The following is a 26428-nucleotide window of genomic DNA, read 5'->3' as shown; positions in this document are numbered from 1 at the left end:
AGATAGATAGATAGAAAGAGATAGTTACATAATACATTTGACAGTCACCTTGTCCAAGAGATAAGCACCTGCACAAAGACACACACCTTGCACTTCACTCACTCACTCACAATAACACTCACAGAGATACACTTGCACAAGATCGGCGCAGTCAGTCAGTCGACAGTGGTGTGTGGTGTTTCGATACGCGCTATCACTTACATACATAATTACAACGACGACAACAACAATAGCGAGTGTGTTTATTGCGCCTTTTGCTTACTCACCATCCATTGGTTAACAAAGTAACACTGGTCAATTGTTATTGGTCAGTCAGTCGGTCAGTCAAAGGTGTAACAGTTATGTTGCTACTTTCAAAGAAAGACACATAATTATCGAAACATCACATTTTAAAAGTTAAAGAGAGAGATAAAGAGTAAGTTATTCAGTCATATGGCCATGATATTCCATACATGTATAACTAATAATAATCAATAATTTAGATGAAACTGAAACAATATTATTATAATACAACTGGAAAGAAGAAGAAGTTATGGAGATTTGAAACTATTATAGCATTGAGAGAGGCTGCCATTGTTACTCTTTCAGCCATACTCACTCTAATTCCATCAAATATCAATCCAAACACATTGTTATTCGTACCGATCTTTTGTATAATTATCACATGTACTCTCTCAGTATGGACGGCCATCATCAATGGTGCCACATTGGTATATGCCAGTCTGTTCAGTTCACTATACGTATACTTGGTGTTCATCATCGTTCCCGAAGATCTGTTCTGGATCAGCTTCATCATCCTGATGCCATTCGTGTTCATCATGACTAGCACGGCAATTGGACGACGATGGTTCAATCAACTTCTGGTCAAAAAGACATTGATCGACATCACCATCATACTATATTTTTCGCCACGCGAGAACAAGGGCTCACAGATATGGGACTCGTTAATGTCGTCGCTCATGATCGTTGCTAGTATCCTTGTGGTGGGTCTGATCGTGGCGCCAACACTTGCCACCAGACTGTTCCAGAGGAAGATCATCAAGACGTTGAACAGCACGAGGATCCTGTTCAGAGGCGTTGGATATCAGATGGAGGCTAGTGTCAGTCATGATGAGCGAGAGATGAAGAAGAATAGTTCATTCACATTCCCCATGTTTCCACACCCCAATGACATACCAATAAGCAGCGACTCACCTTTGAACGATCAAAGCGTTGGATCATCAAACGATATAGAAGAGGATGATCTACTTGGTATCAATCTTGATCCAATCAACAACAACAACAACAACAACAACAACAACAATGTCACGCCACTCAATCAAACTATGAGCATCCCAATCCCAACCCAACCAGATCAGTCACCCGAATCAATATCATCACCCGATCATTCATGTGTAATCCCCGACGTCATTGGTGTGGAGACAGTGCCGTCGCCTCCAAGCATCGATGTCACATCATCATCATCAGAAGGACCATCGACAACATCATCACAATCAACAACACCTGGCAACACAACACCGAAACAACATCGCCGGAAACACTCTGATGAAGGCGCCAGCATGCCAAAGAACAAGAGTTTCAAGAAGCTCAAGGACTTTCTGCGTGGCGATCACAAACACAGCGACACGACAACTGGCGAGACTCGGGGCCCACTGCCTCTGAGCCGATCGACTGCACTGGAGAAGGAATTGTTCTCCAAGAAGATGAGCAAGAAACAGGTGCTCTCCACTGCTGTACTCATACCGAGTGAGGGCGAACTCGCACAGATGGAGATACACCTCGTGAAGCAGATCGATCGTCTGACCAAGCTGTTGGTCGAGTGTCGTCAAGAGCGTTGGAACCTAAAGTTGATCGGACACTTTGAGCGTCTGCTCACAGTGTTGGAGATGAACCAGAAGCAGCTGATATCGATCAAGTTGGCCGTGTCCAATGGCTTCAGCTACTTTGCCCGTCAAGAGATCCTGATACCAGTGTTGCCATTTTTGGACTCGATCATCGAAGAGGTCTTCCTTCAGATTGGCCTCATCATCCATATCCTGGTCAACAAGCACTCAGTACATGACCATCTCCGTCTCGACGTGGAGAAGGGACAGTCCGAGTATCAACTCACCACGTCCATCCTGGAGCAGTCGCTACAGGAGACCGAGGCATTGGTTCAAGAGTGCAGCAGTACCTACAAGAAGTTGGTGCACGAGTACCAACGCAACAACCTGCCCCTGCTCGATGCCTCTGAGGTTTCAAAGATCCACTTCTTCATCTTTAGCATCACAGTGTTTGCTCAGAACCAACGTCAGATCTCCGACATCATCTTTGAAATCAACAATGACTCTAGCTCCTATCCAGTGCCAATTGAGATCATCATGCATGGACTACCCTGGTTGATCATGGCCTTCCCAAGATACCTAATCAAGCGATGGAGACTACTATTGAGCAACATCAAAGAACTGCGGAGCTATGATCCAAGTCAACCTGGCAGCGCACACTCATCAAGCTTCACCCTTCTACTCGCATGGATCCTCAGGTACTTCTACAATCTATGGTTTGCCAACAGGAAGTGGAAGTTCCCTCTACAGCTGTCAGTGGCCTTCACCGCTGCCGCATCAGTATTCTACTACTTTGAAGGCACGTCTGCAGATCGATTTGAACTTCGTGGCATTTGGATGTGCGCCACAGTTGGCCTGGTAATGTCACCATCACTGGGCGCAACACTGACACGTGGTTTCCATCGTCTCATTGGAACAGTACTGGGTGGTGGCCTTGGTGTCCTCATCATGATGCTGGTAAACGTCGTAAATGAGCCAGTCAAACAGGTAATCCTTGCAGTGTCCACCTTTATCGCCGTGTTCTCAGCCTCATTTGTTCAGCAAGATGTTCGCTTCAGCTATGCGGGCGCAGTGTTTGCCCTCACACTGATGATCATCACCTATGGAGAGTTCTTTGCCCATCACTTCACCTACATGATCGCCGTCAACCGTATCTTCAACGTCAGTCTTGGAATCATATGGGTGATCATCGTGTCTCTTATGCTCTTCCCATTCTTTACCTACAAGACCTCACGGTTCAAGTACTTTGAGGTGACCAACACGATCGCCGAGACCTTCATCAAGATTGTGGACCTTGGCCTGCGACTTGAGAGTGACGGCTCACCAGAACAGCGCGCAGTAATCAAACAGGAAATTGCCGGATCCATCAGAAAGATCAGAGTCAGTATGTCGGCTCAGAAGGGCTTGATCTATGACATCAAGTCTGAGCTGGCCATCCATCCCAAGATGCACGTGGCCTACTACCTAGAGATGTTGGAGAACCTGTCCAAACTCTACACCAGACTGGTGGCCTTTGACAATGCATTCGACTATGAGTTCTCTGATGACATGTTGTCGGCCATGGCACCCATCAGGGCACCTCTAAAGCATATGATCACGGCCATCTGTCGCTCACTCCAACACATCATCCAATTGGTATTCAATCAAGCACGCGAGGAAGGTTACGATAGCGAGACGGACCTTAACGAGGCACTCAAGGAGTTGGACCTTTCATTCCAAGGTGTCCGACAAGATCTCCTCCAGCGAAAGGTCATGTTCAAGCTACATCCAGAGATGATTCAGTTTGGTTCAGGAATATACTCTCTTCGAGACTTTGTCAAGCACTACATAAGCGTAGTCAAGAGCTTCGAACGTATCAAGAGAGATCAATCTCGTCGTGGAGGTCAACTACGCAACTTTATCCTTAGAATGTGCGATTGCTAATTGATATAGTTGCTAATAAACTCGAGAGAGTTGTATATCTATATAGATTCTAAATATCCATAATGATCCAGCTTTGGTTGATCATTATTGTAGTGGGATGATTCCATAGTTTGTCGTTATTTTTGATGTTCAAAAATTGATCACGTGATCAGATGTAGAACGCAGCCGATTATTATTAAACATCATTGTATTTGATCATCTTTAGACAGATATAAATAGAATGAATAACAAAGCATTATTTGTACCTTTAGTCTTGTTGTTACTGCAACAACTATGGCTTAGACAGCAAACACAAACACAAGATCAGGTGGTACTTCAACACTATGACTACACATTGGACAGCAACAGCAGTGTGTCCAACCCACCACAAGGCTTCATGCACTTTGGCTTCGGACCCTATGTCGCCAATCAAGGCAAGGTCAGCATCGAGAATGATCAAGATGTTGGAAGATACTTGAGAGTGGACTCCAATCCCTTCACATTGACCGCTCCACAAAGCCCAGGTGGATCGCTTGACCATGTCAAGTGGCTGGCCCTCACTCAAGACTCCTACCCTCTACCAACACAAGGCCAAGAACTGGTATGCAGCTTCACCATTCGCTCCCAATCATTTGGAACTGAACGACATCCATTTGGCAATGCTGCTGTGCTCGACCCACATTCAGACCTTCGCTTGGCAACAGTGGCAGTCAACTCGTTGGACTTCAACACCAACTTGGTTGCAGACTTTCTTGTCACTGATCGAATGATCTATGTTCTCTACGAACGCTTGCCCTTTGGTCCTGGTGGATACGCAGCGTTTGTCTTTGCCATCCCTGCAATGGAGCGCGCATCACCAAAGACCTTTGTGGACCTAGCCATCGCATGGGACTTCGAGAACAAGATGGTCAGATGGCTCATCAATGGCAAGGAGGTATACCGTATCACATCTGTCGGCTATCGACTCTCGAGGGAACACATGATCATTGACCGTGGTGGACGCGAGGAACTTGTCTTCCCTTCATCAGTTCAGTGCGGAGGTGGTACCTTCACTCTGATGGACGCATCAGCTCCATGCCACAGACACGAAACAACGATTGGTGGTGGAAGGTCATGTATGAACTCTGCTGAACTCTCCAAAGGACTGGTTCGCCTGGATGCAGGGGAACCCACCGCCCCATATAACTCGCCACGTAGTGGTAACCACAACCAAACGTTCCACGATGAGCAGTCGCTAGACTCCAATAGGATATTCGGTCAAGGTGCAATCCTTGACATCAAGTCACTCAAGGTCTATCAACAATCCAATAGCAGGAACAATTAAACATGTTGCAACTCTTTCAAACCAATTGATAGTTTAATATTTGTATATATGGTCACTCAAAGTGGATGAAGATCCCTTGTGATCTTGGCAATCTTTAACAAGACATCCTTGTCAATGCTGAATGCTGCTCTGTTGGCTGAACTTTGATCGCCTCCAAGGAAGGAACCTGATGATGGAGAAGATGATAGTGGACTGGCTGATCCAAACGTCGATGGTGAGAGTAGTGTCATGAGGTAGTAGACCGAGTCAAGGGCGCACTCACCCACAGCGATGGCGGCATCACGGAGGATGAGCACCTTGTTGAAGGTTGGTCCGTCGAAATGTGATGGATGAGGTGACTGGATGTTGGAGATATGCGTCTTCTTGTTGTATGCCTTCCTTGAATCAGAGATCTCGTCCCAGCTGACTCCAAGGTGCTCCAGACACAGAGCCTCGATGTGTTTCTTGAAGTCTCGTATCCTGTGACCCAGCTCTATGCATTCACTCATTGACTTGATCTCTGCAAACATCTTGATCGTGTCTTGGGATGAGACATAAATATCTCTGAGTGCTCTGATTGATCGAGTCCTCAACTCCACAAGCTTCATATCACTATTGCCTCCATTGCCTTGGATTGTTGAGGTATGGGTCGGGCTATTGCTTGATGATTCTTCCTTTGATACTGTTGCCTTGAACTCAAAAGCAGAGGTTGAGCGGAATGGAGGTGCATGGCTGTGTGGCGTTGGTATCGAGGTGGTGGAAGAGGAAGAGTTCATAAGTTTGTTCTTGGAGATTGGAATAGGTGGTGTCTTTGTTGAGATTGTGTTGTTGTTGAGGTTGTTGTTGTTATTGTTGAGGTTGGTGATGATGTGGTTGATGTTGGATTCAGTAGTGGATGGTTTGTTTGGTGAGGTTGGTGGCGTTGCCATTCTCTTGGGAACAACTGGCAATGGTCTGGATGCAATTGGTATGGCGGTGGTAGTTTGGTTCGATTTCTGTGATGCCTGTTGTTGTTGTTGTTGAGGTGGCTGTATATTTTGTTGTTGAATATATGATGAAGTGGATGGTGTTGATAATGTTACAGAGCGTTGTGGAAGAGGGGCGATTGGTGCTTCGCGTTGTTGATTGGTATTATCGGATACCAATGATAGCTCGGTCATTGCCCTCATGGTCTTGGTATCGACTTGTTCCTGTGACTTTGAAAAGGCTGACCTGGGTGGAACAGTCGGCTTTGGCGTGGATGGACGAGTGCTGACCAGACTCATGCTTGACTTTGACGGGTTAAGGAATGAATGCTTTGGTGATCCAACCATACCACCCAAGAATGATCCTGATGATGTCAATGGTGATCCAACTTGGAAGAAATGATTGTCCGGTGATCCAGATTGTGCTGCGGCCTGAAGAGGGGATTAGTATCTACCTTGGGATATGTATGTTGGGTCGCGTATACTTACTACTTCAACCTTCTTCTCGAGGAATTGAACGATGTTCTCGAAACTTGGACGTCTGGTATGATCCCTGTGAATACATGCTTCAATCAACTTCTTGAGCTCGGGCTCAATTTCGCTGGGGATGGTTGGAGGAAGACCCTCCTCTCTTACACGTGCCAACTCGAGGTATCCCAACTCATCGTACTCTTGATATGGACGCTTTCCAGACAGAATCTCAATGAGACATGCACCATAACTCCAAACATCAGCTGCTCTTGAGAACTTCTTCTGTGTAAACACCTCTGGTGACATATAAAGGAATGATCCCTCCACAGTTGCGCCATAGAATGATCTAGTTGATGATGTTGCCAAGCCAAAGTCTGCCAACTTAATGTTAACTGGAGCTTGAAGAGAGAGTGATACGACCTATAATGTATACAATACGAGTTAGAGACTGTCAGTCAATCAAGTTTGTTTGACATCACAACATACCAAGAAGTTCTGAGGCTTAAGGTCCAAATGAAGAATCTCATTCTGATGAAGGAAACACATTCCCTTGGCAATGTCATGTGCCATCTTTAGTCTAAGCTCTGGGCTGAACTGATATGTCTGTGAATCCTGGAGATATCTTTCCAAACTACCTCCCTCGACATACTTTGAATGATTGAATGAGTGAGTCAGTGTCTTGCTAACTGTGACCAGTGATCAAAAAACAACATACCTCTAATACCAAACACTTTGGTGATACACAGAAGCCAACGAAGTGGACAACATTTGGATGATGAAGGAGCTCTTTGTGCATTTCCAACTCCTTCTCAAACTCTGAACCATCACTCATCTCAGAGATGACTTTGACAGCCACGAATAGTCCACGCCACCTTGATTTGTAGATGGCACCGTAGCCACCACCTCCAATGACTGGACCCATCTCAATCTCGTTGTGATCGAGCACCTGTGACATCTTTGAGTCGAGCTTGATGGTGAATATGTGACTGCCGCAGCCATTCGATATGTCGACAGTGATAAGTTCGCGAACCTTTGTCGTGCACAGCACGACCAGCTCGACAAAGATGTCTAGTGATGAGTTCTTCTTGATGACGCCACTCGATGGTGTAATAGTCAGTCTGATGCTGCTGGATGTCGGTGGATAGTTAACAAAGTTGAACGACACCTTTGAACTGCCCCTATTGCTAACACGAATCTTGTCCTTGAGTGTTGGGCCAACTTTGCATTTCTCAGCCTCCTTCAATCCAAAGTCAATGTGATACTTTGAGAACTGTACCATTGTGGATGCCATCTTTTCCTCCTCTATATTTTATCCATATATGGGCTGTGTTAGATCTCCAAGTATTCAATACTTGGAATTAAATATAAGTGACAACTTACGTGTTGGATAAATTGAATGTCTTGCTCTGTATTGTGCTCTATGTCTATCTTCAATTGTTTGTTCAAGAAGTAGGGATTTAAGATGATCCTGCTCTTCTCCTTCAATACTACCACTACATCCTCTGTTGATGATTGACCAGTTAGTATATCCATCTTGTAAAGTATGACTAATGAAACATACTTCTTTAAAAGATCATAGAGCATCTCATTCTCCTCTTCGGACATATCCACAGAGGATGTCAAGAACATAGGAGTTGAGTCATCTTCACTGGACATCATTTGGAATCAAATCTAGTGTGATCAGATAGATCAAGAACTGATAATGATAAGGGTAGGTGATATATATAATATGATAATTCCTATTTGTAGATTAATAATATGTATTAGTAGTAAGTAACTTAATAATAATAATTCGTAATTGTCAACTAAAAGGAACAATCTGTTGGATGACGACCAGTAAGTAGATGGACTAGTTCGGTGGGATGTCCTGCCAATGAATGAAACAGCGGGCCATCAGCCCCTTACATTCGCTTTCGCACTGCCCAAAAACCACTCGCCCAAACGAAGATACTTGCCGACCCAAAATCCCAATGGATAAAAAAAAACTTGTAAATCTTGGTGGTCGATGTGGGCAGCTCTCCTATGAGATTCGATTGCCAACAACCCATTGTCGGTGGGTCTTTTCAGTCCGATGTATGTGTACATCCCACTCAATGTTAGATTGAATACGGCCCATTATCACAAAGCCAATCACTTGATGGGCGTACGTTCAATTTAATAACTTGTAGTCTGCCTGTCATAGAAATTCATACAATGAGGGGTGGAAAGAAGATAGAGAGAATGAGATAGATAGTTACTGAACGAATGGACACCAAGATTGGTGTATGTTTAGATTGTTGTTTAACTTTAGATTATTTGTTTAAGAGGTGTGGGAAGACTAGGTTCTCGAACTTCATATTTTAATCGTTTCAAGTGTTTTAAAACCTTCCCCAGTTTATCTGTGGCAAAGGAACGAGGAGAGAGACTCATGAAGGAGCTTTCCTAACATATGCCAACAAGTGTTATTAGATTATTAACTTTTTCAAATTCGTCGACTTTCGGTATCATCACCCAAACACCCATCATTGATTATGGGTCACTATTATCTCTTGAAATAGCATGTCTTTGAGCGAGCGACGATGTCTGACTTTACTTTAGTTTATTGTTGATGATGATGAACATCTCTTACTACATGTTTGTATTTAGACGATTCATTAGGATCTTCTCCTCTCTGTGATAACGAATATTTTTGTATAAGAGGATGCTGGCACCTATTACTACTGCCAAGAATACTACTCCACCAACTATAATACCAGATAGTGCTGCATTGCTTAGACCAGAGATATTGTTCTTTGCTCCAAGACCACATTTATCCTCACCAGATGTCGATGATGCACCTCCATCAACCAACACTTGGAAGTCTGGATCACAAACAATAGTATTGGTGTAATGTGGTAGGTTGAGTGCGACCAGTGCTGTGATTGAGTCGTTCAGTGTGACATTGCCAGCAAGAGTACTGGTCACATATGTTGGACGTAGATCAATCACAGCCTTCTGGAACATTCTGCCATAGAGTGTCATGCCACCAACAACCAGACGCACCCACTGCAGACTGCCATCGGCGTTGAGTCCCACCTGACTCTCGGGCGATGCTGAACAGTCTTGGCTGCTTGCCACTGACGCCGACATGAGTACCTGCATCGTGTTGAGTATGTTTTGGAAACTGTACTCGGACAACTCGATCGTGTACTTGATTGTGTTGGGTTGCATCGTCAAGACTGAGCCGGCAAATGGTATCTGCGTCAGGTTGGTGAAGAACTGAACGGTTGCCTTGACCGTGGTCACCAACACACCATCACCAGATATGTTGGCAATGAACTGATGGTAGCTGCTGTTGCTGTTGTCGGTCACCAGTCTGGTCCAGTTGGCAAGTGGATGTTCCTTCACGATGGAACCATCAACGGCCACTTCACGAACGCTCACAACTCCCATGTGCAGAGTGATGGTACTGTCGTCTTGGGGAATAATCACAGTGGACGAGGCATTTGTAGGTGTGATTACTGGCGGTGTGACGTTGGCTGTTGGTTGATCGAGACAGGTGGCGCCGGCCCATCCCTGGAAGCATTGACATTCATTGGCCAGACATGTTCCATGACCTGAGCACTGGTCATCACTGCATGGAGGAACGGGTGGACTGGGAGTGAAGTATTGCGTTGGGATTACAGTCAGCTTGTTGGAAGCTCTTCCACTGACTGTGAGCACGATCACAATTGGATAGACCGATGACATTGGTGGCATCTGGAATGTTACCACAGAGTTGGTGATGTTAAGCACTGGCAGAATGACGGTCTGATTGATCACACTGACGCTCAATGTGTATGGACCTGCTGGTATCCTGCCCTTCACAATCATCTTTCCTCCATTGGTGGTGATTGGTGTACTTGAGAACAAGTAAGGATCGACCAAACCAAGTGTAGTATTGATCATGTAGGTCATTTCATAGCTCTGTAGGTCCCAAGTAGTCAATCCAGCCACATTGTTCATGTTGTCCACGACGCCAAACACAGAGAGGAATGCAGAGTTGACACCAAATCCAAATGGTAGTTCGCCATTGACTGTGAACACGTAGTATGATCCCACCCTTCCAGAGTATTGTGATTGGAATCGTATGTACTTGGTCCTCAACGTCTGGACATAGAGGTATGGACAGTGACGTGTTGATATCCCACTTCCAGAGTCGGCCACGGTGATGTTGACTTGGAATTTTCGATCATTACTTCCAACATCAACAGTGTATGGTTGTAGGTCGAGGGTCATGATCGATGGCGCCACCGTATCATTGGAACCAGTGCAATTGACAACAATAGATCGATCAATACGGAATGGACTATCCAGTTTGTAGAATGGCGTGATGTATGGGGAGTTGTCCTTGGTCGATCGTAGGTTGGTGGCCATGTTGCCAAGTGTGTCATATAGTTCCAGACTGGGATAGAATGACTGACTGGTACATGTTGTGCTAATATTGAACATCAAGCGGTATGTTGATTGATACTTGTCTCCACTGATGGCGTCCAGTAATGTGAATGATATGTTGCGTGGTTCATTGTCAATGTCCGATCTGATCACTGCCAATCCATGACTGAATCCCGCTGGATAGTCATCGATTGTTACTGACCAACCTAACTCTACCCAGTTGACGGGCAACGAGGAGGACACGACGACAGTGCCCATCTTTGGTATCAAACTGGACACAATCGGACCCATCTCGTCTGCGTACTCTGAGTACACTTGGAGGAAGGCATTGTTCTGGATCAACTTGCTAGTTGACAAGTACTTTGGTCTCAAGCATGCTCCACCAATGAACAGTCGATAGGCCAGTGCCCTTGTGAAGAGCTTCTCGCGAACGGTAAAGGAGATCGAGTAGGTCTGTGAGACAACGTCGTAGGTGGCGGGCAGGAGGTGTGACCTGTTGAGTGGGAGTATGGACTCTTCAAACTGATCAATGTACAGGTAGGGTTGTATCATTGATGTTGGATATGATGACTTGAGACCAAATGTTAGGACTACATCCCGAGGTCCATTGGTCACATCAATATAACTTGGTTGGAATTGGAATGATGAAAAGTCAGCTGGGACCACCATCATTGTTGGTACCGATGGGAACATGTCAAAGTTGATGTTGACAACAAAATCGTATTGTATAGTTGCGTTGCGGCCACTGAATGATTGGAAGTATGGTGCTGCCACTGGGTTCAAGATGTAGTCCACCACCGAGAACTCCCTCTCATACCATCCATCAGTATTTGTACCCTGAATCAAGTGAGTGGCGGTGATCTCATCACCATATAGTTTAGCAAACTGGAATGCATGTCCACTCGTTCTAATCCTTAGCCTCACAATGAATGAATCTGAACTTAACATCTTCAAGTTGATCGTGGGCAATGATATCGATGTGGATGCGATTGCTATTTGTTTGATTGAGTTAGTGATTGGAATTGGAATAGTAGTCTGGTCCAATCAGTGATTGGAATTGGAATAGACTGACTACTGGAGTCAGACTACTTCTGATTGAGTGAGTAGTGGGATACATACGATATGGACCAAGATATTGCCAGAATGTACCATAATCTGGACTGTTGGCGCAGTATAGGATGTACATGTTAAGTGCGTTCATATCGGTGGAGTTGGCCAGATCGACAGGGAAGGCATATGTATACTTGTACTTGAATAGACCAGAGTTTGGCTTGTTGCTAATGATTCCAAATGGATATGGATACTCTGAGAAGTCGGTTCCATACAGTAGACCACCCTCCAATGTTGGTTGGAAATCAGTTAGATCCTCTGAGCGGTACATTGCCAGATCGTTATGGTTCTGATAAGTGTTGATTATAGAATTGATACTGAGTCGTTCTTGGAATGAGTAGGTCACTTTGTCGAGCTCCCACACTGACAATGATGGTTGATTGATACCGTAAACCAAAGTATTACTAAATATATCATAGGGGTCGATTGTTGTCCTAACATTGATCACTGCATTCTTTCTTGATCCAAGCAATGGTATTTGCAATGATCTCAAGCTATAACCGATAAATGACACCACATCACTATTCCAATCACTAACATTGGCAATCATATCCAAATACAATGTCTCTCTATACTTGGATATCTTACTATCATTCTGGAAATAGTAAGAAAATGAGTTGACAGTAGTCATGTCTAGTGTGATTGATTGATTGATTGATTGGTTGGTTGGTTGATTAGTGCGTGACGATGGAATGATTCCGAGACTGATCAGTCTCCAATGTTTGCTTACTGGATTGGTTCTTGAAGACTGGAAGATTGAAAAAGAGTCCGGCTCCTGGATTGGTGATGGCTAGTGAAACGTTGATCAATTGAAAATATGATGTTGGTAATTCAAAATAGAGGTAGTATTGTTGGTTGGGCATCTGAGTGAATGTTCTAACACTTCCAGGTGTGACATCAGCTGAATATTGATTATTATTCAATGGTGGATAGATATCAAGATATACATCAACTCCCATCGTTGACACATTGAAGCTTGAACTCAATACCTTCGCTTCTATAGTGACGTTGTTTACTATTTGTTTGTTTGTGATATGGTTGGTTAGTCATATATTTGGAATGATTCCAGGATTGAATGAGTGATACATACAGTAACATGTGAATGCTGGAAAATTCAAGGTTGTTAGAATTGTACCCTTTGAGTCGGATATGGAGAACTGAGGTGTTTGGGTGCCATTGGTTGAGATGGTGTATCTTAGTCTGTAGAGACTGTTGGTCATATTCTGAAATAGTGATACCTGTGAGTTGAACTGGACTGATGATGTATTGACTGCTGATATTAAATTCTTTGGGTCATAGTCCTGGAACAACACCTCATATGATAGTAAACATGGTACACTATTACTATATCCACTGTTCAATTTAAAGTTTGCTATTGATGGTACTGCACATTGATCTGTTTATTGATTAATTCAAAGTTGTTGAGTGAGTGAGTGAGTGAGTGATGGAATGAGTGCGCAGACACTTACACAACGGACTCATTGACAATATAATGAGTGTAATGCCAAATAATATAAACTTATAATGACTTGACATTTTATATACTTAATTGTATAAATATTATTAGTTGATCTAATCAACCAAACAATCATTTCTTCATTCATAAGTGGAGTGGAGAGAGAGAGGCGGAGCTTGGCCTAGGTTAGGTGAAGATGAGCGTAGAATGTAGTCTTAAGGTTAGATGATAGATGTTGTTTTGTGGTGTGTTGGAAGGCTGTATTTGTCGCCATCTTTCATTGCCCATTCATCAGATGGATAAGGGCTATTTGTTTGTGTGTGTGTCTTAATGAAATCAATCTAAATATCTGACAAATGGGTGATACCCAATCAAACAAATATCTATCAAAAGAAAACAAACACGATCGTTAATCTAAAAAGATAGGAGTCTAATATTTACACTACCTCTTCTTTAATTAAAGAAGTAAATAATATAGATTACTAATGTAATAATTAATAATAAATCATAATAATAAAGGTGTGTGATTATTATTATTTGTCTTTTGTGGACCTTTATTCTCGAACATCGGATCCCTAATCAAGATATTTTTAGATAAATGTGGGGGTTTTGACGTTTTGTGAGGGTGGACCATTCAAATAATCTGTGAGTCAGTGGTGAACCATACCACAAAACAGGCATTCTTCTTACTTGGTCTGATTCCCCTCATCATCTGCAATCTGAGCCCAGATCTATGTGTAGTCGTGATGAGGAACCCTCCCAAAGTTAAAAATAATTGTGCCGTGTTCCAGTGACTGTTTTGCGCTAACCTTCTCAGAGTTTTGTCGTCTAAAACTTCTGACTCGAACTTTACTAATACACAACGTCGACGATTGCCCTCATCATTCATTCTTTAAATTGAGTAACATATTCTTATTACACATACACATATATAACAATGGGAGCTGCCGATAACTTCTTGCCATCCGCCATTCCTTCCCTCGAGAAGAATGTCATGATCATCTGTGGAATCCTCGACTTCTTCTTGTTCGGCATTGGAACCATCATCCTCGGTGTCTTGGACAACTGCAATGTTTGGTGTGTCATCATCGGAGTCCTCCAGGTAAGTCACAATTGCAACTATCGTAGCGAGTGTAGCACTACTAATGATCCATCAATCAAACAGTTGTGTCTCCCATTCGTCGGTTGGTTCTGGTCCATCATCTGGGGTGTCATCATCCTCCTCAAGGGTCTTGAGAAGTGGTAATGACCTAACTTCTGAACAACAACAGTGCGACACAACAGCAGACATAAGCGAGATGTCAGCTGTAACCGATCAAATAAATTATTATTATAACTCTAATATTGGCTTTGCATTGTCTACGTCGGTGATCATATTATAGCTGTTGGTGTATATTTCTTTGCTTCAAGAGTCTGTCCAAGACCTGAGAAACCTGTGCCTCCTCGTTGCAATGAGATGGCTTCGTGTGATTCAAACTCTTTGGCACAGACAAAGCATGAGCCAACAACTTGCTTCTCGTCCTTCTTCTTATTGTCGCCTTCCATCGTTCGTTTGATACATGACTCGCAAAAGACATGTCCACATCGCTTCAGCAGTTTGAGTGAATGACTATTCGTCAATATCTTATCGCATATTGGACAACAGTACTTTGCCTGCACCGACGTAGACAATGCAACACTATCCTCTCCAGTCGCCTGTTTAAACTTGACCGCTATCAACTGCTTCATTCGTATCTGATGTCCACCCTCTGGGCACATTGTATGATTATCTGGCTTATTCTTCTCACTCTCCTTTGATTGAGGTGTTAAAGATGGCTGGATGGATTTCAATAGTTAGTTAGTTAACTGCTAGATTCATTGAAGTATCGTATACATACAACCCAGAAACTATTAAGCTTTGGCTCCATCTCCTTGACACCATTACTGTTGCTGCTTGATGCTCCTCCGTTTGTATTGTCTAGATAGGTGACATTGTTTGATTCAAACACCTTTAACTCATCCTCTACCTGTTTCAATCTCTTTGTCTCATCCAATTGCTTATTCTTCTCCAATTGTTGTAACCATTCCTTTTCCTTCTCCTTTATCTGTTTCTTCTGCATCACCAATGAAGTATATATACATTCTTTACAATAGAGATGTCCCTTTGTACTGTATAGTACTTGTGTAAGTTATATGATTGATTGATTGATTGATCAAGTGTTCATATGTACATACCAACTCAGTGGAGATATCAAAGAGTTCAAACATATACAACAAGAATCGAATGCCTTTAATGAGTCTTTGCCAAGTCTCTCAACCTTTGTTCCATATCCCAACTCTTGTCTTTCAGAGTATGTAAATCTTCCAGATGATGTCTTATTCTTTGAATGTCTTGACATTATCTCTCTCTTTATGTATATATATGTATTGTAGTAATAAATGAACCATAAAAGTGAATAACTTGTCTATCTCTCTGAGGCACTATTTATTGTCAACCCCTATGGTTACCTTGCTAGCAAGGGTGCAGGTGGAAGTCGTACGAAAGGCAGGTGGGCCACCAGACCAATCACGAAGACAACGCTACTTATATTGTTGTTCATGCTGATCCCGTTGCTAATTTAATAGTCACGATGAGACGAAGTCCCTCTCAACCTCAACCATGTGGCCTTTGGTGGGTCACCCGAGGACTCTATCGCTGATCCAGGCTGGCTGCCCTTGCGACCGATCATGCAATAGGTTGGTCTGTCTTGGGTTCCAATGAGCATGAACATCGATGCACCTAGGTGCTAGCGTGCTCATTGATTCGCACAGTGTGGGAGAGGGCTAGGATGAGCACCCGATGACCATGACAGCAGTAGGCACTCCAGTCTTGATCGAGTTGACAAAGTGGGCAAAGGCAATGTCGTCGGTCCACGCTTAGTGGAATTGTCAATACTTAGAATGAATGAATAGGGTTTATTGGTGGTTTGTTGGACCGAACATTGATGTCAACGTCGTGGACAGACATTCACTCCACTCTTAACTTTACTTTACTTCTTTGACTTCTTGGTGTATCTGATCTTGCATGGTGCCTTGGGACCAGCAACCAAACTAGAGTAGTCTGGCTGGGGGATGGAACCAATGTCGAGGTCATACTTCTGGAGGAGTACGGACCAGATGGTCTTGATCTGGAGGATGCCAAAGTTCTCGCCGGGACAGCCGTGCTTGCCACCGCCAAAGGCAATGTAGGAGAATGGTGTCTTGTCCTCGGCACGATCGGCGTCGAAACGCTTTGGATCAAACTCGTTAGCGTTCTTGAACACTGACTCGAGACGCATGCCGACGGCGGGCGACACGGCAACCAGATGGCCGGCCGGGATGGTGTAGTCCTTGTACTGGATGGGCTCCATTACCTTGCGCATCAAGAAGATCAAGGGAGGGTGCAGACGGAGGACCTCGCGAACAATGGTCTCGAGACGGTTCATCTTGCGAAGGCCATCGAAGCAGATCTCACCGTTGAACTCGTCGACGTGGATGCTCTGGATCTCGCGCAACACCTCGTCGTGGTACTCTGGGTTGTTGAACATGTAGTAGCCGGTCCAAGTCGAGGTGATCGACGAGGTGTGCTGGCCGGCAAACAGCAGACCAATCATCAGACCGACGATCTTCTCGTCGTCAAGCTGCGAGCCGTCCTTGTATTTGCTGGTCATGAGCACCTGGAGCACATCGTCACGCTCCTCATTGCACTTTCTGCGCTCCTTGATGATCGAATCAAAGATGGCTGCCACCTTTGCACGGGCAGCATCACGCTTGGCAAACGATGGCAATGGAAGATTTGGGAAGAAGAACGAGATTGGGTTCAATCCTTCCTCCAACTCATGGTACAAATCGGCCAAGTTTGATTGCTTTCCCAATGCAGAGTTAATATCCTTGCCCATAAGACAACGTGAGGCAGTTAAGATTGTCAACTAAAGGTTGTAAAAGAAAAAGGAGTGTTAGCCTTGACTTGTTTCCGTGTTTCCGCGCCGTGTTTCCGACCACATACATTGTTCATTTCGGTCAACAAGTCAACCTCACCAGAGTCTCCCCACTTCTCCTCGAGGAACTTCTCGGTCTCTTCGGTGATGATACCGACGGCCTTCTTGAGTTGTCCGAGGACGAGACCATTCTTGACGAAACGAAGCTGCTCATACATGACCTCGGTTGGCGAGTCGTAGACGACGCCTGGACCAAACACGGGTGTGACGAAACGGTAGGCTTCCTTTGGGCTCAGCTCCTCGTCGGTACCACGAAAGAACACAGACTGTGCCTCAGGTCCGACCAAAAAGGTCATCTTGAAACCCATCAGATAGAGTGTGAAGGCGTCACCGGCCGCCTCGTACGATCTCTTCACCAATCCCAGTGGGTCAGTGGCGAACTGGTAGAAACATCCAATCAATGGGATCTTTCCGATCATTGGTGGAGTGCCAGGGACATTCTGAATAATGTTTGAATGAATGAGTAAGTGATGTTGTGTGTGGGCATAGGGGATGATTGAGAACCTACCTTTTTGAATAATGATAGTAATACTAGAGCAACGACAACACCAATTAATATTTGTATCATTTTTGAATAAGATATATATATCTGTTTGTTTGTTGTTTGTATGCACTTGTGAGTGAATTGAACTAAACCTTAACAATCAAACTTGGGACCAAGTTGTGGACTCCACTCATTCATTCAAACCAAACAAAGGAAAGGGAGGGTGACACCTTGTAATTGTCACCATCATCACAGGAAGTCGTCTCTCAAAAACACACAGACGATCACCCCACCTTTGGACTCGCTTTCCCACCACACATTATGATCAACAAAAACTATTTAAATTAAAAAAAAACATTGGTTTGGATATTTTTGTTCATAACTAAGTGATGAAGTTCTTTCCTTTTTTGGTTTATTAATACATAATAACACTAGATTATAATTTATATCTTTACAACATTATGATGAATATAACTATCATACTAATTAAAAGTAGTGTAAGGTTGTTGATATGAATGGATGAGATGGCAGAGTTGATGTTGCATGGTGGATTGAATGTGGCATAAAATGGTGTACCACATTTGTAGGCACAGCTACCTGGTATGATATTGTCAACTTGTGGACACTTGTTGTTCACAACACATTGGAAGTATTGATCCAGAACAGACTTTGACACACGAGTCATATCTAGCAATGGATAACAAGTACCATTCGAAGTAGCATTGGTCGTAGTAACTTCATTACCATCACACATGCATACTCCCATCGAACAATCCTTCGAAGTGTTACACTTGAGCAGTCCATACAAGTCCTTGTCCTGACATGTCTTGTTTATACACTGTAATTATTGTTAGTAACTCGTCTTATCTCATCTTTCAATCATGTAACATACCATTAACTCTTGTGATATATCACAATCACTGTCTAGTGAGCATACTCCACCAACTTGAACGGAGAGTGATGCGACACACTTGTTGTTGACACAGTTACTGCTTTGGGTACAGTCAGAGTAGGTCATACATTGTTCACCATTGGCAACTGGCGTCTTGCACTTATGATCATTGGCACAAGTTTCATTCCAGAAACAATCAGAACTAGAAGAACATGTTGGATACGATGGATTCGTACACTTTGAGTTTGTACACAATAGACCATCACTACATTGTGTTGTATTTACACATGTCTCGCCAGTGCCTTTGGTTCATGTCAGTTAGTCAATGGCCAATGGTCAATGATCAATGTCAAGATATACTACAACATACCAAGATAGTTCTCAGAGACACAAATCTTTGTGGATGGATTGCAGGTGTAGGAGTCGGAGCATAGATTGGTGAGAGAACAGTTGCCACCATTTCCAGGTATGGTTACACATTTGAATGTAGCATTGCCAATGGTGTCTACACACATTGAACCCTTTTGACAGATGTTTGATACATTCTTATTGCATGTCTCACCCAGCTTTCTACATCTGGAGCATACCTGTCCATTTGTTACAATCACCAACAATGTTATAAATATTAATACATTATATATTACAACTTTACTATTCATTCTTATTATTTCTTCGTTATTATTATTATTTGATTATGATAATTATTAAAATAAGATGAAGATTGGTATTATATAGAACCGAATGAATGATTGGTGTAAAGTGATCTATTTCTGGAATGATCAACGTGTTTCAGTCGACAGATAATAATAACCATCTTGGCCTTCAAAGATAGGGCCTTTCACCAAGTTCAATCAACAGGTGACCACTTCGATCAGAGGTTTGATCGTGGGTGATGTGTCATTCAAACACATTATTGTGTCATCCAATCAATCAATCATTTAAACTGACCACGTCAGTTAACATAAATGGAATGGTACTTCAGGCCATAGACCAATATTGTCTGACGAAAGAAGTAATAATAGTTAGTTTACCTATTTACTTTATTAGTTGTTTTTGTTGTTATTATCACTTTCTTCCTTTGCACCTCCAAGGATGTTCAAATTTCATGTGGGCGTACGTTTGTGGTTGATGTCAACAAATATCAGCCTAAGTAATAAGGTCCTTCAAGGAAAGGACATGTGTCGATAGATGAGGTTGATGGACTGATGTCATTCACTCTATGTAGTTGTATGTCCCGGGACGTACTACTCCTCATCACTACCCCCACATACATACACCCACTCGGATGCGTAGACTTGAGAGTGAGGGTGATCGTGAATGAGTGATCAAAGGGAGGGGGTTTGTTGAGTGCGTGGAGTGATTGATTGATTGAGAGTGGTGGAGTTCCAAGATGAATGCGCGCGCGCTGAGGTCATACAACCTAGAGTAGATGATGATGTTGTTGTTGGATCATATACGTTAATGTTGTTGTTGGAGATGACATTGTTATAACAACAAACTTTATATCCATTATCCACATCATTAATATCATCTCTTCATCAGTCTATAGACTCATTCCTTAACCTACCTACCACATAACTATCAGTACATTACTACTTACATATACATAACAATGGGATCATCATCATCCAAAGCATCATCGTCTGCATCAAATACACCATCAACATCAAACTCATCACTTGGTGATATTAGTGCACCCAGTGGTTCATCACATGTTGACTACAGGTCAAAGCCTAATATCGAAGAGATTGGTGTCGGCAATCATGGTGGCATAGATGTATCAAAGAGTATACTGGACTTTAATATGGGCGATCGTCCATGTCCTCTCAGGACCACCGTTCAGGACCAATTCGCCATCGCCAACATGTCAAAGAACAAGCTAAAGTTCCAGCTCGAGCCGCTTGTGCCACAGGAGTTCCAGCTCAGCTTCAGTCCGGCATCGGGCACAATCGAGAAGGGCAAGGTCAAGCTGATCAAGGTCAAGCTGGTCGTTCTCCAAAAGATCAACACCAATCACAAGGCAGTGCTCCGTGTAGAGGGCGGTGTCAGCCACTTCCTCACCGTCAAGATACGTTGTGAGACTGGTGTGTTTGGTGTCGATCCCTCCACTCTGGAACAAGTGGAGGATGAAGGATACCGTGTACCGGCCATCCTCGTACAAATGAAGAGATCACTTATAGAGTTTGGAGGTCTAGAACAAGAAGGTATCTTTAGGCTCGCTGGTGAGCAGACCGAGATCAAACGTATCAAAGGTTCAATGAACAAGAATGAGTTTACATCAAGCAACGACATCAATACTGTCGCATCACTGATCAAGGTATGTATTGGATTGGGTCCATGTGACTCCAAGGTCGAGTCCACAATCACTGACACCCTAAATCAATCAATCAATCAGATTTGGTACAGAGAATTGCCAACACCTATTCTAAACTCGATACCAACAGAGAATATCTTCCATTGTAATGATGTGGAGACATGTGTGGAGGCGGTAAACAGACTGCCAAGCATACAAAAGAACCTTCTGGATTGGTTGTTGGCTCTCTTGCTTCAAGTGGCATCACATGCCAGTGTCAACAAGATGACTCTACAGAATTTGGCCATCGTAGTCGCACCCAACCTTTATGATGTATCCAGTTCCAATCCAATGGAGGGACTGGTCCTCTCACAAAAGTGTGTACAGTTCATTCACAATGTGCTCACCTACAGATTGGCTCATCAATCAGAGCGCGCCATACCGAAGGTCTCATCATAAAATTAAATATGAATGGAATGATCATTCCAACAAGTGTGTACATAGATAGCATAGGACAAGGAAACTAGGTTTATTTGATCAATTGTGATAGAGAATCAAGTTGTCGCCATAGGGGATGGTGACCTCTTGTATCTGAGTGCTTGGACTAAAGTCCAGGAGCAACACTCGCAAACCCTTGTGATTCCTACCGACAAGCTTGGCACGATACCATGATGGTAGGTCCTTGCCAGTCTTTGGCTTGTGCATTGATCGCTGTCTGCACATCTCCACGGTGCGTACGAGTAGTAGAGCATCATCTGGTATTTTTGTCCTCAAGTCGAATGGCGTTGTCACCTTGCCACCCGACTTGATGATGTCCTTTTCGTTGGTCCATTGAGGTTCCATGTTGGATGATCTAGGAGAGTGACAATGTCAGTCAGTTTTTTGGTTGAAGGTTGGACTCTTGTTCAAACTTACTCTTCGTCGGTGAATCGAACCAAGTATCTCTTTGTGTCCGGGTCAAACTCTTCGACCTCGGCTTCTGAGAAACTATTGAACAGATGGTCCTCTTTGAGTCTCTTGGCGACCACAACTGGCCTAACAATCTCTTCATGCTTCCTCTTCTTTGTGTTGTTCTTGTTGTTTGTGTTGCTATTGCTATTGCCATTGCCATTGTTGCCATTTGCCGTTACCTCCTTGACATGCTCTCCAACCGCTGCCACTGCTGCTGCCGCTGCTGCTGGTGCACCTGTAGTAGTGGAGGTGGTTTGTGCTGGTGGCACGACAATGACCTCTGGAGATGGTATACTCGTGGTTGGATGTGCTGTTGATGCTGTAGATGTTGTCGTTGTTGTTGTAGTTGTTGTAGTTGTTGGTACAGTTGTCTTGGTTGTCGCTGGAGGTTTGCCATTGGAGCTAATTAGGTCTTGTATGTTTGGTAACGGGTTGAGCGGAGTGGTCAGAGATATGATCTTGGGTGCCAATGGAGGCAAACTACCAGATGTGCTTGTGAACTTGAGAGGAGGAGAGTCGCTTGGGGTTGGGGTCTTGATTGGTAGGGCGGGTAACCCAACTAAAGGGTTGGTGATCTTGGGTGACAAGATAGGGCTTGTTGCTGGGGAGTCATCTTCTTCGACATCAACAGAAGGCTTGGTGATCACCTTTAGAATGCTCCTATGAACTGATGATAGGAGCGATAGTGATATGGCCTCGGTGGCCATGACTGCGTCTGCAGTGGTCAATGTAGAGTGCTGGAAGAAGACCCAAAGGACGTGCTTGCACATGTCCCTCTTGGCATAGATGCTGCAGGAGCAAGAGTATCTAAAGCTGTCACCCTTCATGCTTCGTAGCTCGACGGTGTAGTTTGATTTGCGTCCCTTTAGCACCAATGTGAGCTTCTTCAGTGTCATCACTGCCGATATGATCTGGAGCTTTGATGGTTTGTTGGCATTCTTGACCATCTTTTTCAGCCTTTTGGAGGACAATGATGAACGTGATGATATGGTGGATGCTGTCGATGTAGTGGATGTGGTCGAGGTGGAGGTAGTAGTCGTCGTGCTAGGTGTTGGTTCAGATGAATCCTCATCAAGTTCAATGATACGTCCAGCAGTGCTCTTTGTTGTTGATGTCGATGATGTTGTCTGTGGTTTATCGCGGGATGAACCATATGTAGTGATCTTGAACAGAGTGTTGATGCTATTTGGATCACGTTCCTTGGGATCAAAGAAGTCTGGTCTGAAGTAGTTGTTTGCTACACTCTTCCATACTGCTGGTGTGTTCAAATCGACTGTGGCATCAGTTGTTTGAAGCAAGATATAGAACTTGCTCATGATCTGTAGTCCAACATTGGATATCGTGTTGACAAACCTGCTCATAGCAGGTATGAGTATCTCCTTCCTAGGGTTGCAATGTTCTTCAAGAGGGTGAGGAGTGGAGTGAGTAAGTGAGGCGACCACAATACATCATACACTACTTACGTTTGAGCGTTGATGAATACATTCTCTTGATTGAGAAGTTGGTAAAAAGGAAAAGGTTGGTGTAGGTCTCGATGTAGTAGCCAAGGTGGCATACAAAGACATGGAGCTCGCTGGTGAAGCTCTTTGGTCCAAACAATCGTTTGAAGTTGTCGGCAAAGACAAACGAGAGTTTGTTCCACTCGGCGTTGGTGATGGCTGGTGTTCCAGCAGCAGCAGCCGGCTGTTTGCTCATGCATAGATTGAGGAGAGTGGACAACTGTTGCCAAATCTGTCGCAGATCACTATTCCTCTGTTCCTCCTTTGTTATCTCTCGATGAAGATTGAGAAGTGCTGTTCTATTCTTTAACAATGCCTTGCCAGCCTCCAATGTCATTGTTATGTTCCTAAGAATTGATGGATGGATGGAGGAGCAATGTTAGTTGATTGATCGATCGATCATGGGTCATGTTCCAATCCCATCCATACTGATTATATCTTAGTCCATTAATTATTCTATCGTTATCTTTGTCGGTGACCATGTGTCGAAGTGTCTCATTGATGCGCTTCTGGAGATGAGGAGAGGTGCTGGTGTAGCTCTGCTTGCCCAATATCTCGCTCAATGTCAGTCGAGTGAATTGCTCCACCAGTGTAACAAACAACTCGCATACATCTGGTATGTGTTGTTGTATAGGTATGCTGGCCAAAGGTGATATCAGATTCGCATCATTGACTTGGCTCATATCACGAGGTATAAAGTCCATACCATGATTGCACAATTGATCTGGAGTGCATTTACACCAACAGCATCTAAAGGAGTTAAAGGACTTAGTATGTATGTCATATCGATCAATCAATTGACATACCTCTGTAGCTTGGACAGTCCTTGAAGGAATGCTAGGGTGGCAGTATCATTGACAAATACTGGCTTCAATTTGTAAGTTTCGTTGTCGACGAGTAGTGAGATGATCTTCTTGCCAGCGAGCAACTCATTGAGTTCCTTTCCAAATGATGTAAGCTCCTTTGACACCTCCTTAAAGTCCTTGCAAGCAACACACAAGAACATATCATAGTCATTGAGTGAGTGTAGTCTACCAGGATACTTGATGTCCTTCTCTGTGTATACAAGTTGACAGTATCCATTGACCTACATACATTGATTGATTGATGTTAATGACGATGAATGAAGTGAATGAATGAGTCGTATGATCGATAGTTACAAGTGTTGACTCTGGACTTCTCTTTGGGTCTTGATTGTACTTGAACAGGTCAAAGAATATTTTAAAGTATAGTGTGTTTGTCTTGTCTGGCTTTGCTAGCTTGATAGACTTTGTGATGATTGATTGAATGGATACTTGAGCAAAGTTATCGTATGATCTAATACCATGCTCCACCTTCATCTCTATGGATATACAAGCATGAGTATACGATCACATCAATCAATCAATCAATCAAACTATGACCGACATACCTGATGAGTACTTTCTAATGTTGTACTGTTGACCGTATGGATACTTCAATAGATATTCGATACACTCCCACATTGATCCGTTGACTGGTAGCAATTGAGAGATAAAATCCATGTCCTGTTGAAACAACTGTTGACATTCCTTCTCGGGTGGTACAATGGCTTCAGCCGCTGCGCCCGGACCAGTCTTGGCAGGAGCAGGCTTGGCAGCAGAGGCAGCGGCAGGCTTTTGGCCGGCCTCCTCCGCTTTGATAGCCTTGCACTCTGAACAGTACTTTGCATTACAAACGTGGAACTTTGCATTGGTTCGATGTTCCTTGTAGCCCTGTGCCGAGAAGTCACTCTTATTGCTCCTGCATCGTTTGTGCAAGCACTTGACTCTACGCTCTTTCATATTATAGGTATCTTTATCTCTCTCTCTATATCTACTCAATTCTTTATCTTGTGTTGTATGTGTAGTAGTAGTATTGAAGTTATTCGCGAGTTATAATGACCCTTCAACTTGTACAAGTGAGTGAGTGAGAGAGAAGCGAGTGTGTGAAGTCTGATTGATCAACAATGGACACTCACACACACTTTTCAAAGTTTGATTGATTGACAGAAGACTAACTTCATACCGCCTATACTAGAAGAGTCTCTTTTGTGTTTATTGGTATGGCACACCTTCGTATTTACAGAGTTCAGGGGCATTGACGCAGGAGACACACATTCCACCGACAATTACTTTGTTGGGTGGACATTTCATACAGATAGGATCGAAGGCTCCATTTGGGTCATAGTTACAGGCCTCAGGGAATTGACATGGCTGGTGACAGTGTTTCTTTCCAAGTACTTCATTCGACAATACTCCATTACAGTTGATAAAGATCATTAAAATCAATACCATACATATTAAATATTTAAAAGTTGGGTTAAACATTTGTTGAGAAGAGATAATAAATATTACTTATAATTTAATTAATTATTTTGTATATATTTCTTAAGTATGTTATAACTAGTTATATGTTATTATTAATAATAGCATAAAACTGATATCTTTTTGTTTTTACGATTTGAGTTAACTGTCCAATCCAATTTTCAAACCAAAAAGTATGGAAATTTTTGCAAACTCATCCCATACTATATTTGAGAGTTTAGTTTCGGATTACAAAAACTAGGCTACGTGGATGATAAGGACTACTCTATCTTGGAAAATAGGAGAATATTTGGATTTTTGAAGAAGTTTGGAACGAAAAAAAAGCCCCCACAAAATCAGCTCAAATATGGACAATAAATTCGTTCTTTTTCGATGGGTGTTTAGCACAGTGGAAGTGCGATTGGCTACGAACCAATAGGTCGCAGGTTCGATCCCTGCATCACTCAAAATCCTTTTGTTTTTTTTCCGCCTTTCTTTAATATAAAGAGATGTACTCTTAATATTATTGAACGTTCACTTGAGAGTATGACAGTTAGTAATTGAAGACCCACTGTCTATGAATGAACGA

The 26428-nt window shown here is 43.3% G+C and overlaps 11 protein-coding genes across 11 annotated transcripts; 4 read left to right on the top strand and 7 right to left on the bottom strand.

Moving 5' to 3' along the window:
• Positions 1 to 596: 596 nt before the first annotated feature.
• On the top strand, positions 597 to 3740 carry SAMD00019534_122060 (hypothetical protein; the record flags this gene model as incomplete). The annotated part of the gene is made up of 2 exons (XM_012892582.1): positions 597 to 2054; positions 2088 to 3740. Coding segments are annotated over 2 exons (3111 nt in total), but the record flags the coding sequence as incomplete, so codon positions are not given.
• Positions 3741 to 3966: 226 nt separating this feature from the next.
• On the top strand, positions 3967 to 5049 carry SAMD00019534_122050 (hypothetical protein; the record flags this gene model as incomplete). Its single annotated transcript, XM_012892581.1, has 1 exon — positions 3967 to 5049. One exon carries the CDS (start codon positions 3967 to 3969, stop codon positions 5047 to 5049), a length of 1083 nt encoding a protein of 360 aa, XP_012748035.1.
• A 56-nt stretch (positions 5050 to 5105) lies between these two features.
• On the bottom strand, positions 5106 to 8120 carry SAMD00019534_122040 (hypothetical protein; the record flags this gene model as incomplete). The annotated part of the gene is made up of 6 exons (XM_012892580.1): positions 5106 to 6425; positions 6483 to 6884; positions 6951 to 7112; positions 7180 to 7766; positions 7845 to 7966; positions 8026 to 8120. The coding sequence occupies 6 exons, from the start codon at positions 8118 to 8120 to the stop codon at positions 5106 to 5108; spliced, it is 2688 nt and encodes an 895-aa protein (XP_012748034.1).
• Positions 8121 to 9071: 951 nt separating this feature from the next.
• SAMD00019534_122030 (hypothetical protein) lies at positions 9072 to 12237 on the bottom strand (the record flags this gene model as incomplete). The annotated part of the gene is made up of 2 exons (XM_012892579.1): positions 9072 to 11848; positions 11976 to 12237. The coding sequence occupies 2 exons, from the start codon at positions 12235 to 12237 to the stop codon at positions 9072 to 9074; spliced, it is 3039 nt and encodes a 1012-aa protein (XP_012748033.1).
• Positions 12238 to 12640: 403 nt separating this feature from the next.
• Positions 12641 to 13448, bottom strand: SAMD00019534_122020 (hypothetical protein; the record flags this gene model as incomplete). Its single annotated transcript, XM_012892578.1, has 3 exons — positions 12641 to 12981; positions 13057 to 13362; positions 13436 to 13448. 3 exons carry the CDS (start codon positions 13446 to 13448, stop codon positions 12641 to 12643), a joined length of 660 nt encoding a protein of 219 aa, XP_012748032.1.
• An 881-nt stretch (positions 13449 to 14329) lies between these two features.
• On the top strand, positions 14330 to 14662 carry SAMD00019534_122010 (hypothetical protein; the record flags this gene model as incomplete). Its single annotated transcript, XM_012892577.1, has 2 exons — positions 14330 to 14524; positions 14588 to 14662. Coding segments are annotated over 2 exons (270 nt in total), but the record flags the coding sequence as incomplete, so codon positions are not given.
• A 131-nt stretch (positions 14663 to 14793) lies between these two features.
• On the bottom strand, positions 14794 to 15812 carry SAMD00019534_122000 (hypothetical protein; the record flags this gene model as incomplete). The annotated part of the gene is made up of 3 exons (XM_012892576.1): positions 14794 to 15227; positions 15296 to 15570; positions 15637 to 15812. Coding segments are annotated over 3 exons (885 nt in total), but the record flags the coding sequence as incomplete, so codon positions are not given.
• Positions 15813 to 16430: 618 nt separating this feature from the next.
• On the bottom strand, positions 16431 to 17985 carry SAMD00019534_121990 (hypothetical protein; the record flags this gene model as incomplete). The annotated part of the gene is made up of 3 exons (XM_012892575.1): positions 16431 to 17348; positions 17426 to 17857; positions 17926 to 17985. The coding sequence occupies 3 exons, from the start codon at positions 17983 to 17985 to the stop codon at positions 16431 to 16433; spliced, it is 1410 nt and encodes a 469-aa protein (XP_012748029.1).
• Positions 17986 to 18355: 370 nt separating this feature from the next.
• Positions 18356 to 19452, bottom strand: SAMD00019534_121980 (hypothetical protein; the record flags this gene model as incomplete). The annotated part of the gene is made up of 3 exons (XM_012892574.1): positions 18356 to 18739; positions 18794 to 19095; positions 19164 to 19452. Coding segments are annotated over 3 exons (975 nt in total), but the record flags the coding sequence as incomplete, so codon positions are not given.
• A 953-nt stretch (positions 19453 to 20405) lies between these two features.
• On the top strand, positions 20406 to 21545 carry SAMD00019534_121970 (hypothetical protein; the record flags this gene model as incomplete). Its single annotated transcript, XM_012892573.1, has 2 exons — positions 20406 to 21110; positions 21189 to 21545. 2 exons carry the CDS (start codon positions 20406 to 20408, stop codon positions 21543 to 21545), a joined length of 1062 nt encoding a protein of 353 aa, XP_012748027.1.
• A 78-nt stretch (positions 21546 to 21623) lies between these two features.
• Positions 21624 to 25338, bottom strand: SAMD00019534_121960 (hypothetical protein; the record flags this gene model as incomplete). The annotated part of the gene is made up of 7 exons (XM_012892572.1): positions 21624 to 21939; positions 22002 to 23436; positions 23501 to 23883; positions 23966 to 24286; positions 24343 to 24623; positions 24697 to 24878; positions 24948 to 25338. The coding sequence occupies 7 exons, from the start codon at positions 25336 to 25338 to the stop codon at positions 21624 to 21626; spliced, it is 3309 nt and encodes a 1102-aa protein (XP_012748026.1).
• Between the last annotated feature and the right edge of the window lie 1090 nt (positions 25339 to 26428).

Source organism: Acytostelium subglobosum, assembly GCF_000787575.1.
Source record: "Acytostelium subglobosum LB1 DNA, scaffold: scaffold39, whole genome shotgun sequence".
NCBI lineage: Eukaryota > Evosea > Eumycetozoa > Acytosteliales > Acytosteliaceae > Acytostelium > Acytostelium subglobosum.
Note: the sequence above shows the minus strand (reverse complement) of the source record. Positions and strands in the feature narration are given on the sequence as shown.